A 15,307-nucleotide genomic window follows, 5' to 3' on the forward strand; every position below is an offset into this window, starting at 1 on the left:
AGATATACTGATAGATATACTGATAGATAGATATACTGATAGATATACTGATAGATAGATATACTGATAGATAGATATACTGATAGATATATATATACTGATAGATATACTGATAGATAGATAGATATACTGATAGATATATATACTGATAGATATACTGATAGATATATATACTGATAGATAGATATACTGATAGATATACTGATGGATATATATACTGATAGATATACTGATAGATATATATACTGATAGATATATATACTGATAGATATACTGATAGATATATATACTGATAGATATATATACTGATAGATATACTGATAGATATATATATATACTGATAGATAGATATACTGATAGATATATATATACTGATGGATATACTGATAGATAGATATACTGATAGATAGATATACCGATAGATAGATAGATAGATAGATAGATAGATAGATAGATAGATAGAAAGACAGTTATATAGATTGATGGATGATGGATGGATGGATGATGGATAGATAGATGGATGTGTAACCCACGTTAGTTTTACCAGCAACTAAAGGGTTAACTTTAACATGCAATACCGACGTTCACCAGAGGGGCGCTGTGGTGCACGTCGGGAGATCAAAGCCTTCTCCCGGCAGAAGACCCTTTATGTCTCCAAGGAAACAGCAGGTCATGATCTCCACCAGGAAGAATCTCATTGGGTTGATTTCTGCTCACTGCTGTTGAGGATCTTTATTTATTTGATCGTTAACCAGACCGACTCCGGAGGAAGAAGTTTCTTTAAGTCTGAGAAGAATCTCCGGTGAGTGACGGATGCGTTGCTAAGAGTTAGCCGTTGCTGTAGAGCTACAAAGGAGGACAGTTGTTTAGTTGGGCTAAAGATACCGATCAGGAGAGAAGAGAAAAAAACCAGTCGGAGATAAATATTAATTTGTTGTTGAATATTATTTTACGTGGTTGATATCTGTGATTGTGGAGCTACATTTGACCGACGGGGCTAGTTAAGCGCTAGCTAAGCGCTGAGGGTTAATGCGTCGGGAACCGAGCGGGAACGATGACGTCATTTTCTTGTTTTAGCGCCAGAAGTAAACGGTCAGATTGAGAACAGCTGTTGAGTGTGTTGCTTAGTAACGGTGGACGTTTAAATAATGTCTGTTAGGTATAAGTGATAGATGTCACTGAGACATGAGTACATGTGTGAAATATGTTGGTATGTTAATATTGAATATTTTATATATATATATGTGTAATACTATTTTACTGGTCATTTACTGTTACACCAACAATAGAGTTTATAAATTATAATACTGACATCGTATTAAATTCTGCTGCATGCAGATTGTTTTATTTTGTATGGATCTGTGATGGAGACAGCGATCCCCAGAAACCTCCACAGAGCGCTGGTGCTGAGTGACCCTGTGATCCCTGATCATCTTTGCCGTGGGTGAAGCTGCATTTGGTCTTCTTGGATTCTCCTGCCGGAGCACCGACGAGCAAAAAGATTCAGATCAGAGTTAGTCTGAGAGCCTCCAGACATAAACTACCGGGTAGTAGACTGGAAGACAAGAGACTGAAACTGACTGACTGTGAGAGAAATACCGGTATTGAGGTTATTATTTGAATTTGTTATTTTTCTTTATGTTGTTCCCTTGATTTTCTGTGTGTTAATAACTATAATAAATTGCAGTTCAGTTCCTTGTTTTAAACTGCAAACATTTGCCGTGTTTCATTCACTCCCAGAGCGACCTAAAGACAGTCCTAAACTTAACACAGGAAATCTAGTGTGTTACATAGATAACTACAGATGGATGGATGATGGATGGATGGATGATGGATAGATAGAACTGGACATTAAATATATCTACGTTACATATAGTCGTAATGTGATTTCAAATTGTTGACTGAATAACCAAAGATTCATCTGTGCAGTGTTTAAATCAAGGAAGAAGAAGAAAAAGTCAAACTGCCACGTCAGAAACAACCTTTTATGGTTATTTGGCTCTGAAAAAAGACTTCTGTTCTACTGAGCCGAAGATTTCATAACAACATCAGCTGACCTGCGTTGGTCTTTATCGGAAACCTGCACAGCGCCGTTGCACCATCTTTACCAACAGAACTTCCCCCTTCACTTCCAAGGTAGAATGACTCCACAGACTTGATGAGGACATCGGACATAAAAGTTCAAAATATTTAAAAATAAAATAAATAAAAATAACAAGTATTTTCACTGTTTTTAATAAATTCACAAACTCCAGACAGATTTGAATGTAAAATCCTTAATAAATGACAACAAATACAAGCGACACAGGTGGGAAGGCTCCAGTCAATATGAGGAAGTGACGGCTCACTACTTAAGGGAGGCAGATGTGTTAAGTAGAAGCTTTGGAGGGTTTTTTGGTCATTTTTGTAAACGTGAGAAGAAGACAAGACGACAAAGGAAGGATGGCTGCTTTGAAATGGATTAAAATGTCTTTATTTCTGGTGCTGATGCTTCAGTTTACAGGTAAGAATTCATATCAGAAACCTTGAATAACAAATAGATGACAAAAGTTCATTAATGTTATCATTATGTATTATTCTTACTTGGTTAGGGTTTTTTTGTTTGTAAGTTTTTAGACGTTTGGAAAACAAAGATGAGATAGATACTTGTGCGTATCTAAAAATGATCTGAAAACAAAACATGGTAATTTTTCATGTTACAGTTTGTCACATTTCTCTTTCTTCTCCTCGACAGCAACTGCTGGACAACATCTGTCTCTCTTCACTATCAAAGGACATGATGTCACTTTGCCTTGTGAAAATGTGATACCTGGTCAACATAACTGTGACATCACTAACTGGCTGTTCGCTAATTCAAATAACAGACCAGTGGTAGAGCTGATTAAACTCGGTCAGATTGGACTAAATGTTGGATCTAAATCAGACAGACTGAGTGTTACATCGAACTGTTCTCTGGTTATAAAGAACGTCACAGATGAAGATGTTGGTTTTTACACCTGCAGACAGTTCAAACCAGGACAAAGAGAAACAGACTTTCATGTTTATCTGTCTGTTGTTAAGAGTGAGTATTTATTACATCATTGTGTTTTCAGATCAAACTGTCGGAACAAAATACAGAAAAAATGACAATAATTCTGACTTTATTGATCAAGTTCATTTAACCTTTGTTGTCTTTCTCAACACATCTTCAACAGTAATTCACTATGAAGTGGACGAGACAGTCACCTTGGACTGCTCTGTGTTGACATATGGACAATGCAGATATACAGTAGAGTGGGTGAACACCTCCCCGGACATGAAGACATCATCATATCAGTGTTTTACCAGAGTAACATTTACAACATCTCATGTTGATCAGAAGTCAGAGTTTTATAAGTTATTGAAGTGTAAAGTGAGACATGTTGAAACTAAAGAAGAGAAGCTGTTTTCCTTCAGTCATCAGACGTCAGGTGAGAAAACTGTTTAAAATCATCTCTGATGTTTAATTACACAAAACACTTGTTGAAGTTTAAATATCAGCAGTTTGTGTCCTCTGTTGTTGTCAAGGTAACATGAAGTACGTTCTCACTGTACAGTTATTTTGTTCTGTTGTTGTTACAATTTTTTCAGATGAAGATTCAACAAAGGAAATAAACACATCACCAGGTAGAAACAATACAAATGTAATATTTCAGGAAATCCCAGATGGAATTTTGTAATTAAATTAAACCAAAAACAGAAACAAGCCCAACGGTATTAACTGAATACGTTTTTCATACTTTGACGTCTAAAGTTTGAGCGACTTCAAACATTTATCAACTCAGTGTCGCTAGCTGCGTTTAACATTTTGAAACTGTCTCTCTTCAGGTTTGTTGTGGTGGTACATCGCTGTTCCTGTAGCTTTAGCTGCTCTCTTAATAATTCTGGTGGCGGTCGTCATATGGAAGAAAAATAAAAGTGAGAACATTCACTGATTAAATTTTTATCCTTAAAAAGTTGTCATGAAGGAGACTTAACAAAGCGGAAGCTGAACTCAACTCTTCGTTTGTGTTTTTCAGGAAATAAAACACAAAAGGAAGAAAAGACGGTGAGTTTAAACACTGAATAATTCAAATACTTATATTATATGGTAATTTTAGAATAACGGTTTGGGATAATTGTGGAGTTTCTTATTCGCGATCAACATGAAACCCGAAAGTGTCAACAAACACGGTCAAAAGATCCGTAGAGAATACAAACGAGAAAAACAACATGAACAACAGTGTGCTAATTATAGCCGTGTCATCAACGAATTCTTTTACGCAGTATTTTGGATTCAGCGATTTACCTTTACTGAGAACGCAGACGTAGCTTATGTTGCGTTTACTGTAAGATGCTTTCTGGATGTAACTCGCCTTTTCTTTCTCAGGTGCTGAGTTTAAACCCTGTGGAGACGTCGTCTGGTCCGGAAGAACATCAGGTCACGGTGAGATCCCACATCCACCGAGAAAAACAACCGTTATACTCCCTGTTATATCGCTACCTGGTATCACGGCAAAGCGTGAAATAGACACGCTTTTGGGCTGTTCTTTTTGGTAACCCATACAAAGTTTTTATTTTTCCCAAACCTCAATCAGATGTTTTAGCTAAAAGTAAAATTTTCCTGTAAATCACGCATGAAATAAGTTTCATTTTCGTCCACAACAGGAAAACGTGTAACTTTCAGACGTAGACGGCGCAAGGCGTGACTATCTCACGTTTTGCCGCAATGGACCGGCGTGACGATTTCACGCTATGTCGTGATTCGTTCAAATGGAACACGAGTTTTTGGTTACAACCTGGGAAGTCGTGTGCACCGTATGCTTGGCGTTGTACTGTTTAAGTCATAAAAATATTGTTGCTAGGCAACGAAAACGCAAACGGTGTCTAGAAGCTGTGGAGGCAAACAATTTAGCAAGCTAACAACTGAAGCTAACAGAAAATGTAAAGTCACAAAAGGGAAAGATGAGGCCGTTGGGAAGATCAGCATTTTCCTCAGACGTCGGCTATTTCCTAAGTTACGAAGACAAACTCTACGTGACTAAAATTACAATATATTAGCTTAAAATCGTACGAAAAATGAACTTCCATGGCGTCTGACTTTTCTGTAAACGTCAGCAAACACGTCACAACTCGTGAACTCGACGCTTACGGAAAATTTAGAGTTCCGTCGTCATGAATACCACAAGAGGGCGCCGTTCATACGCGTCCGTGTAAAGTACGACCCAGATTGAAAGCGGCATTTGTTTTCTGATCTTTGTTTGTGAGTGTTACGTTTAACTTCCTCCCACCAGAGAGAAGAGGAAGGATGACTTATCAAAATGATGATGAGTTTCCGCTGTGCTGAAGTGTTTTCAGAATCATTTGGTTGTCTTTAAATGTGCAGGTGGATGCTGAGGAAGGTGTTTCCTACGCCTCCATCAGCTACTCCAGGAAGGACGACCGCAAAGCCCGGGTGAGTCATCCGTGGGAGAGACTGTGTTGAAATAATGACTTTCAAAACTCCCGTCAGGTTATGTTTACGTGTACGAAACGCTGCGATGTTTCCTTCTAGGTCCGTGACGACCAAAAAGAAGAAGACGAAGGCGACTCTGTGACCTACAGCACCGTGAAAGCCTCCTCGGCTGGAGTTTCATCTGATCCCGGCAACCTTTACGCTTCTGTCAACGAACCCAACAAATAAGATGTAACACGTTAATATGTTGTTTTTATCAACGTTACGTGATCGTTTGGATTATAGATTTAGATTTTTAATGTGAAACAATTGATTGGAAAGTGGTGTCTGTCATAGAGGACACAAGGTATGAAGGTGTTTAGCTCTTTAAAAAAAGTGTCTCATTCTTTGTCTGTCACTGATTATTGGAAACTGAAGATTGGACATGCAGCCATCAGGAGAGTTGAGACTCCCTCTAGAGGCCAAGAGTGTGAATAAACAGGGCAAACACACTCTTTCTATTGTTTACTCACCGGGACTAAATTATTGTTTTGTAAATATATTTTCTTGTTTTTTATGCTTTGTTGTTTTAAATATGCTTATAATTTTAAACATATTTAAATGTTGCTCTCTGTTTATTTAATATTATTACTCACATCTTCTGTTTTCTGTGCTTTGTTGTGGAAAAAAACATTCCTGCAACATTCAAAATGTATTTCCTTGTTTGTTTAACATCTGTTAATTGAGATAGTTTTTTGCAATGGGCTTCATGGATTGAAAACAAAATGGACCCAGAATTGTGTGCTAGAGACCCCTGGTAATACCAGAACCGGTTATTATGATATAGCAAGTTGTTATGTTGAGTCATGATGATGATAATATTTAGATATGGGGATTATTTTGGACAGCAGTCTGTCAGGATCCCTGTCTGACCCTGTGTTTTGACCTTTGTTTCCCCAGATCTCCTCTCTTCATGTGTGCTGTCATTCCCATGTTTATTGTGGTGTGCCATGTGCTTTGTGTTTTGGTCTGTGTCTCTCCACTTCCTGTCTCCAGAAACCTCCCATGGCCACGCCCCTGATCATTCTGAGCAGCTGCTGACAATCCAGCTGATTACCAGCTGCAGGTTGACACACCGGTTCCTCATCCCACTAATCACCTCCCGACACCATATCAACCCTGGTCCTGCAGTCCTGGGTTGTCGGTCCATCCTGTCTGCTACGTCCACTCACCCGCAACCTGTCGCCAGTAATAAGTCCTGCCCTGTCCTGCCCTGCCCTGCCCTGCCCTGCCCTGCCCTGTCCTGTCCTGTCCTGCCGGACTACCTCTATCCAGCCTGCTAGCCTGCCTCGGACTCATCCTTCACCAGTAAATAAAGTCTGTTCTGTACCTGAACTCCATTTTGGGTCCAATCCTGCCGCACCACATAACAGAGGGGTTAATGAGCAAAGGGGTGTCTTGGTGTAGTTTTACGAAAGTGGTCAGGAAAAGTAGAATATTTCTTCAAGTCTTTAATTATCAGCAAGATAATCAGGAGGAGATCGGGTGAAAAGACTTTAGTCACGTGACCACCTGTGTACAAAATGAAGACTGTTTTTGAACTTTGACCCGAGTCTGTGTCTGCGTTCGGGTCCGTTCCAAACTCACCTCGCAACAGGACGTGTCTGTTTGATTGACAGGTCTGTGGTGCAGTTACGGCTATCGGTGGGCGGGACGTAGGTTTCCAATCAGAACCAGTCAGATCCACCCTTAGCTCCTCCCACAGCTCATCCAAATATGGTCACTTCCTGCTTCAAACCATTTCGAACTCGGAAGCGAGCTGGTCACCGCTTGCTATATCATCAGATAGCATTACTGGACCGAAGGTTCATGTCTGCAGCAAGTCAAACAGACTTTCACTAGCTCGGACCCCGCCTCGGCCGAGGGCGAACCTTCATTGATTGAAGGAGATTAAGCCAGAGTGAGAGTTTCGCAGTTTGTGGAAGGCTTAGTCGAGGATCCACTGCGGTTCCCGGGCCTTGCAGATCCCCAAAAGAATCCATCCTAAGAAAGCAAGGCCGCCTGCCCTTTGCGCAGGTCGTCGAAGCTGTGGTGGGTGTAAAGTTGGTAGGCTTGGGAAGACCAGCGGCCCATGACCTTCATGAGGTGGTCTGGGACTCCTCTGCTTGACGTGGTGGTGGCTGCCCCTATGCGGAAGGAGTGGCCGGAGAAGTAGTCAGGATTAATCCCCGAGGTCATTAGAACTACTCTGAAGTGTAAAAGGAACCAGGATCGCTTGGCAACTTGGCCTGTTTCGGTGATGAACAGCGGTTCAGGGGAAGAAGTTTGCTGCTTTTTCCTGAGCTGCAGATAGTGTATGAGGGGTTCGTAGGGGCTCATATGAATTTAGTTTAAAGTAAAATATGGGAACTGGGTTGCTTGCCTGGTTTGCATTGCTCCGTTTGAGCGAATAGCGTAAGCAATCTTCGGAGATGGGATAGAGGTCTGATATGCAAGGGTGGAGACTAGGGTTAAACTTGGCTGAAGAAGAAGCGAATTCTGAGCATCGCAAGAAACCGAAGAAAGCAAGTAGAAACATGGATTCCAGAGTGCTCGCCAGTTGGGCGGAAAAGTGGTTAGAAAGAAGGGTGGCAATGCAGCGAGAAATAAGATCGGTGGTTAGCAGGAGACGGCGAGGAGTCGGTGTGGGTGTTTGGCGCTGAAGGCCTTTAATAAGTAAAGATGACTAATAGAGCGTTGCAGGGGAGCCAGTGAGTAATTTTGCAAAGAAGTTGATACCGCTAAGGTCAATCTTAATGGTGGGTATCTCGATGTGGAGAATTGAGTGGACATGGGAGATGAAGCTGCATACGGAGGCCACGTCGAAGGAAGGAAACGGAAGGTTAAACGTGGCGTGGAAGGAGCGGAAAGAGTTCCAGGCCGTCCGGTAAGTAGAAAGAGTGCTGGGGGCTAAGCTGCTGCTGATGGCTTGTTGGGAAAAAGAGATGAGTTCTGCGATGGTTCGTTTCAAACGAGGAATGTCGTGTCTGAAAATGGTGGGATGGGTTGGATTCTCCTCCGCATCTGGAGCTAAGGTTCTGAAGATCTGGAAGGAGAAGCGAGACAAAGAGTCAGCAATGGAGTTATGGTGGCCAGGAACATGTTGAGCTCGGAGAATAAATTGATGAGTGACCGACAGCCACGTGAGACGGCGTATGAAGGGCATGATCATGGGAGAGCTTGTTCTGCCTTTGTTAATGATGTCGACTACGGCGATATTATCAGAATGGATGAGTATAGACCTTTTTGGCCACTCGTCCCCTCAGAGGAGAGCGGCGATGACGACCAGATATATTTCATGGACTGCTGAAGATGATTGGAGGGAGCCTTGGAGGAAGTTGCGGAACTCGATGTGCCATTCAGCTGAAAACCATCGTCTGCCGTAGTGGACCCCAAAACCGGCGGAAGGAGCAGCGTCAGCATAGAGCTGAATGTCTTCTGGGTTGGAAAGTTGGTCGTCGTAAAAGAAGGTGATACTGTTCCAGTTGGAGAGGAGGTGCAGCCACATCTGCATCTCTGTTCTGGAGGGGGTATCCATGGAGACTGGATCGATAAGTGAGGGTGTAGATGATGCGAGGGAGAGCAAGTGCGAAATAAAGGAGCGGCCCTGGGGGATGATGCGCAAAGCAAAGTTCAGATGTCCCGAGAGGGAGAGGAGTTGTCGTTTGGTGCAAGAGGGAGTAAGAAGAAAGTTTTGTAGGAGGAGAATGATGCGGTGGAGTTTCTCCGCGGGCAAAGAAGCTTGGAACCGGACAGTGTCCATTTGGGAATGGTGATTGTGTGAACGGACCGATCATGAAAGCCTCTTTTACCTCTGTGGCTAGCAAGGAGTCAACTGTGTCGGGGTCCCTCAGGGCAGACTGGAGGTTTTTGCACTGGAAGGGGACTGAGGGATTGGAGATGGTCCCCGGATGGAAGACGTCGAAGAGACCCGAAATTAGGAAACTGACAAAGCTTCGATCTGGATGGTTTTTGAGGGCTTGTTTTAATGCTTGGACATTTATGGGGGTTGATGCGGACATGGGTAGTCATGGTTTTGTTGGATTATGGGGGCATGCTGGGCGGGAATGGCTGCCACCGCAGAAGGAGCAGGTTTGGAGGTACCTGTTGCATCTGGCCTCATTAAAATTATTGCATATGGTTTTACCCCCTTGGAGCATTATTGGATGGCCTTTCCTATCCAAGCCCTGGAGCAGGGGCATACTGATGCTGGGCGCTGCAAATTTGGGAGTTAGGTATTTGGAAGGAGCAGTAGTTGGCGGGTGAGTGGTGGCTGAAGGTTGGCTTTGGGGACGTGGTTGGATGGGGATGGTGCACGTGGAGGCGGGATGGGAAAGAGCACCGCATAATTTGCAGGGGAGAGCTGGACGGGCGGCAAAAATGCAGCAGTAGAGTTCTTGTTCGAGGGTACCCCAGTAAGTGGCCTGGTTGAACTGGAGGAGACGGGCTGCGGCTTCTGAAGCAAATTGGATGTGGTATTGGTAAAAGCCTACTCTGCCATCGCAGAGAGCTAGGTCGAGGATTATGGAAAGGTAGTTATCTAACTCTGTCCTCCTAGCTGGGAAGGGGGTGCAGAGGACATCTCTGTACAGGGAGAAAGCGTACGCGAACTCAGGCGGGGTGAGCTCTTTGGAGCGAGCTGGCGCTGAAGTACGCATGATAATGAGGCTCTCATGGCTATCGATCACCCCAGGTTCAGCGTGTTGGTGGAGGGGAGGGAGGATGAGTTGTGCCTAGTCAACGTATTTACTGAGAATATCTGTTGGCGGAGGTTCGTGGAGACAGGAGAAGGGTTTTTGGCCGGTATGTTGGGTGGAGGAATCGCTGACGCCAAGGAGAAGTGCTGGGTGTGTGGTTGGAGAGGGGGAAAAGGGAGTAAGGGGGCTGGCATCTCGGTGCCGGTAGTGTGGCCGTGGGACTGCTGGGTTGGAGGAATGGGGAGGAAGGGAGGGGGCGGCACGGAGCCGAAAAAGAGAGCATGTGATGGTTGGAGGGTAGGGGAAGAAGGACCAGGGACTGACATCCCGGTGCCAGGAATCTTCATGGTAGAAGGGTAAACTGCAGCCCTCGTTGTGCTGGGGAAGGTCACTGGAGGCGCCAGAGGAAAGGGGGCAGAAGGGTTGTAAGTTGGCAGCCCAGTGGTGATGATGGGCGCTGGGGATGGATGAGAGAGGGGGAAAGAGGAAAGAAGACCTGGCAACCTGGTGCCAGAGTAGAGGGCAGAAAAAGGGGTGTGGAAGAACAGCAGTAGTACAGACTGATGAATCCGAACCAGAAGGTGGGATGGAGTGCTGTGGAAATTGAAGAGAGGAAAAGAGAGTCGGCATCCCGGTGCCGCTGTGCAAAGATGAGTTTGCCTGAGGTGGTGGAGGGGGATGAGAGGTGACGTGCTGCAAACCTGGCAACCCGGAATATTGTGGGTGGGAGGGCGGGGCTTGGAGGTGCGTGGTGACGTCACTGTCGTTGACGTTACGCCGGTGTGTTTTGATTGGAGGTACGTCTGTGTTTTTAGCCTGACGTGACTTTTGGAAAGTTGTGAGGAGTTGGAACAGTTTGCTTTGTTGTCGGAGCGGTGGTGAGGTATCCCCTTCTCTTTTAACGCTTTTAGCAGACGGACTACGGTCGGAGATCTTGGCCGGTGCGTCTTCGACGGGGGACCTGGCTGGACCGAGGGAGCGGTGGCGGAGGCTTTGAGCGCGGCGCGCTGTGGAGCCGGAGTCATCGGAGGCTCGTTCCCGAGCGCTGGGTCTGGAGCGAGCGGAGGAAGAGAGAGGAGACTTGCGTTTCCGTTGACTACGTCTGGGGGTGGCAGGTCTCCCTCCGTCACCGGTGAGTGAGTTATTGAAGGACGGCCGTGGATCAGAACCTTCGTACAGAAGGATTGAACGGAGAGAGGGATTCTGGTGGATGCAGCTGGTCGGCTTGTTGGAGATCGGCGGGTTTGGCTCCGATGTGCTAACAGGGTGTTACCGGTGGGGGCGTCTCGTGGGTAACCCTGGGGTTTTTGGAGAGGGCAGCAGATCGAGGGCTTCCCTTGGGTGTATGGGTGGCCTCTGGGGAGGCAAAACAATCGTCGTCGTCGGACGGGCTGAAGAACAGCAGATCCATGTTTGGTCCAAGATAAGATCGTTTTTGTTTTTTCTGCGTGGCGTTCTGGTTCCGAATGCGGAACACGCGAACAGGCCGAGGTTTAGAGTGGGTGGATATTTATAGGAGTGTGGCCAGAAGTGGCGGAGTGGTTGAGGCGTGGAGGCTCCTGAAATTCAGCTAAAACTTTATCTCCAACGAATAAAACATGTTGAACTGCTACGACACGTTTTCACAAGTTGGATGGTGGGACGCTTAAAGACGGTTCAGTCAGACGCTCATTAATGTGAGAAGCATTTGTGTTTCTGATGTTTATCTGGTCCTCGTTAGTAAAACCAACCTGCAGATCTCTTCTGCTGTTCAACCCACATTCTCACCACCAACACTTCCTCTTTAGTTTTCAGAGAAAGTTACTTCATAGATATAAATATGAACCAACACTAAAATATCTCATCTATGTTGTTATTCAGCTGCTGCAGCTTCACCGTGTTTCATCACAGACTTCAGTGGTTTGCTGGTTTATGTTTGCCGTCAAACTTCACCATGAAAACGGAGTTTTCTTATAATAAACTCTGAAAAAGACGAGCTGCGTCGACGGGAACATTTATCTGAAAGAACGATTCCCTCATTCAACTTCCTCTTTTTCTGTGGTTGATCAATTTTCCACTGCAGCCCACACAAACAAACACGGGAGAAAATACAGTCAGCTAAATGCATGAAAGTTAAAATGTTAAAAAGTTTTTATTCTTTTGATCTCAACACGTAAATGTTAAGAAATTTAACATAAATATCTAAAAAGATTTCAAGGAGTGGCAGAAGAGAGAAAACGTTGCTAAAGTCACTATGAGGAAGTGACAGTTCAGTCTTCACAGGAATGAGAAACTATATTTATTTTATTTTAAGGAAGAAGTTACAACAGTGATTGTGTCATTTGTGAAGTTGAGAACAAGAGAGACAGAAGCAGGATGGCTGCGTTCAAATGGATTAAAATGTCTTTATTTCTGGTGCTGATGCTTCAGTTTACAGGTAAGAATTCATATCAGAAACCTTCAAATACAAATATTCTTCCTTCAACTGAGACAGATACGATTTGTTTGTAACTTGATGAGTTTAATTGATTCTTGTTTTTACAGCCATCTTCATGTTACAGTTTGTCACATTTCTCTCTCTTCTCCTCGACAGCAACAGCTGGACAACATCTGTCTCTCTTCACTATCAAAGGACATGATGTCACTTTGCCTTGTGAAAATGTGATACCTGGTCAACATAACTGTGACATCACTGACTGGCTGTTCGTTAATTCAAATAGCAGATCAGCGGTAGAGCTGATTAAACTCGGTCAGATTGGACTAAATGTTGGATCTAAATCAGACAGACTGAGTGTTACATCGAACTGTTCTCTGGTTATAAAGAACGTCACAGATGAAGATGTTGGTTTTTACACCTGCAGAAAATACATACCAAGACAAAAAGAAACAGACTTTGATATTAATCTGTCTGTTGTTAAGAGTGAGTATTTATTACATCATTGTGTTTTCAGATCAAACTGTCAGAACAAAATACAGAAAAAATGACAATAATTCTGACTTTATTGATCAAGTTCATTTAACCTTTGTTGTCTTTCTCAACACATCTTCAACAGTAATTCACTATGAAGTGGACGAGACAGTCACCTTGGACTGCTCTGTGTTGACATATGGACAATGCAGATATACAGTAGAGTGGGTGAACACCTCCCCGGACATGAAGACATCATCATATCAGTGTTCTGCCATCGTGACATTTACAACATCTCATGTTGATCAGAAGTCAGAGTTTTATAAGTTATTGAAGTGTAAAGTGAGACATGTTGTCACTAAAGAAGAGAAGCTGTTTTCCTTCAGTCATCAGACGTCAGGTGAGAAAACTGTTTAAAATCATCTCTGATGTTTAATTACATAAAACACTTGTTGAAGTTTAAATATCAGCAGTTTGTGTCCTCTGTTGTTGTCAAGGTAACATGAAGTACATTCTCACTGTACAGTTATTTTGTCCTGTTGTTGTTGTAACTTATCAGATGAAGATTCAACAAAGGAAATAAACACATCACCAGGTAGAAACAATACAAATGTAATATTTCAGGAAATCCCAGATGGAATTTTTTAATTAAATTAAACCAAAAACAGAAACAAGCCCAACGGTAGCAACTGAATACGTTTTTCATACTTTGACGTCTAAAGTCTGAGCGACTTCAAACATTTATCAACTCAGTGCCACTAGCTGCGTTTAACATTTTGAAACTGTCTCTCTTCAGGTTTGTCGTGGTGGTACATCGCTGTTCTTGTAGCTTTAGCTGCTCTCTTAATAATTCTGGTGGCGGTCGTCATATGGAAGAAAAATAAAAGTGAGAACATTCACTGATTCAATTTTTATCCTTAAAAAGTTGTCATGAAGGAGACTTAACAAAGCGGAAGCTGAACTCAACTCTTCGTTTGTGTTTTTCAGGAAATAAAACACAAAAGGAAGAAAAGACGGTGAGTTTAAACACTGAATAATTCAAATACTTATATGATAATTTTAGAATAACAGTTTGGGATAATTGTGGAGTTTCTTATTCGCGATCAACTTGAAACCTGAAAGTGGTGTCAACAAACACGGTCAAAAGATCCGTAGAGAATACAAACAAGAAAAACAACAAGAACAACAGCGTGCTAATTATAGCCGTGTCATCAACGAATTCTTGTACGCAGTATTTTGGATTCAGCGATTTACCTTTACAGAGAACGCAGACGTAGCTTATGTTGCGTTTACTGTAAGATGCTTTCTGGATGTAACTCGCCTTTTCTTTCTCAGGTGCTGAGTTTAAACCCTGTGGAGACGTCGTCTGGTCCGGAAGAACATCAGGTCACGGTGAGATCCCACATCCACCGAGAAAAACAACCGTTATACTCCCTGTTATATCGCTACCTGGTGTCACGGCAAAGCATGAAATAGACACGCTTTTGGGCTGTTCTTTTTGGTAACCCATACAAAGTTTTTATTTTTCCCAAACCTCAATCAGATGTTTTAGCTAAAAGTAACATTTTCCTGTAAATTACAGATGAAATAAGTTTCATTTTCGTCCACAACAGGAAAACATGTAACGTTCACACGTAGACTGCGCAAAGCGTGACTATCTCACGTTTTGCCGTAGTGGACCGGCGTGACGATTTCACGCTATGTCGTGATTCGTTCAAATGGAACACAAGTTTTTGGTTACAACCTGGGAAGTCGTGTGCACCGTATGCTTGGCGTTGTACTGTTTAAGTCGTAAAAATATTGTTGCTAGACAACGACAACGCAAACGGCGTCTAGAAGCTGTGGAGGCAAACAATTTAGCAAGCTAACAACAGAAGCTAACAGAAAATGTAAAATGACAAAAGGAAAAGATGAGGCCGTTGGGAAGATCAGCATTTTCCTCAGACGTAGGCTATTTCCTAAGTTACGAAAAAAAAAACTCTACGTGACTAAAATTACAATATATTAGCTTAAAATCATATGAAAAATGAACTTCTATGGCGTCTGACTTTTCTGTAAACGTCAGCAAAGACGTCAAAACTCGTGAACTCGACGCTTACGGAAAATTTAGAGTTCCGTCGTCATGAATACCACAAGAGGGCGCCGTTCATACGCGTACGTGGAAAATACGACCCAGATTGAACGCGACATTTGTTTTCTGATCTTTGTCTGTGAGTGTTACGTTTAACTTCCTCCCACCAGAGAGAAGAGGAA

The 15,307-nt window shown here is 43.1% G+C and overlaps 1 protein-coding gene and 1 pseudogene across 1 annotated transcript; one reads left to right on the plus strand and one right to left on the minus strand.

Moving 5' to 3' along the window:
• Nucleotides 1–7,474: 7,474 nt before the first annotated feature.
• On the minus strand, nucleotides 7,475–9,233 carry LOC138212246 (uncharacterized; annotated as a pseudogene).
• A 1,042-nt stretch (nucleotides 9,234–10,275) lies between these two features.
• On the plus strand, nucleotides 10,276–14,530 carry LOC138212247 (uncharacterized). The gene is made up of 8 exons (XM_069172550.1): nucleotides 10,276–10,456; nucleotides 11,051–11,299; nucleotides 12,740–13,066; nucleotides 13,200–13,454; nucleotides 13,614–13,649; nucleotides 13,851–13,940; nucleotides 14,042–14,070; nucleotides 14,390–14,530. The coding sequence occupies exons 1-8, from the start codon at nucleotides 10,276–10,278 to the stop codon at nucleotides 14,528–14,530; spliced, it is 1,308 nt and encodes a 435-aa protein (XP_069028651.1).
• The last annotated feature ends 777 nt before the right edge of the window (nucleotides 14,531–15,307 follow it).

Source organism: Embiotoca jacksoni, unplaced genomic scaffold (assembly GCF_022577435.1).
Source record: "Embiotoca jacksoni isolate LCO1_2020_lvr unplaced genomic scaffold, fEmbJac1.0.p SCAF_54, whole genome shotgun sequence".
Taxonomy (NCBI): Eukaryota; Metazoa; Chordata; class Actinopteri; family Embiotocidae; genus Embiotoca; species Embiotoca jacksoni.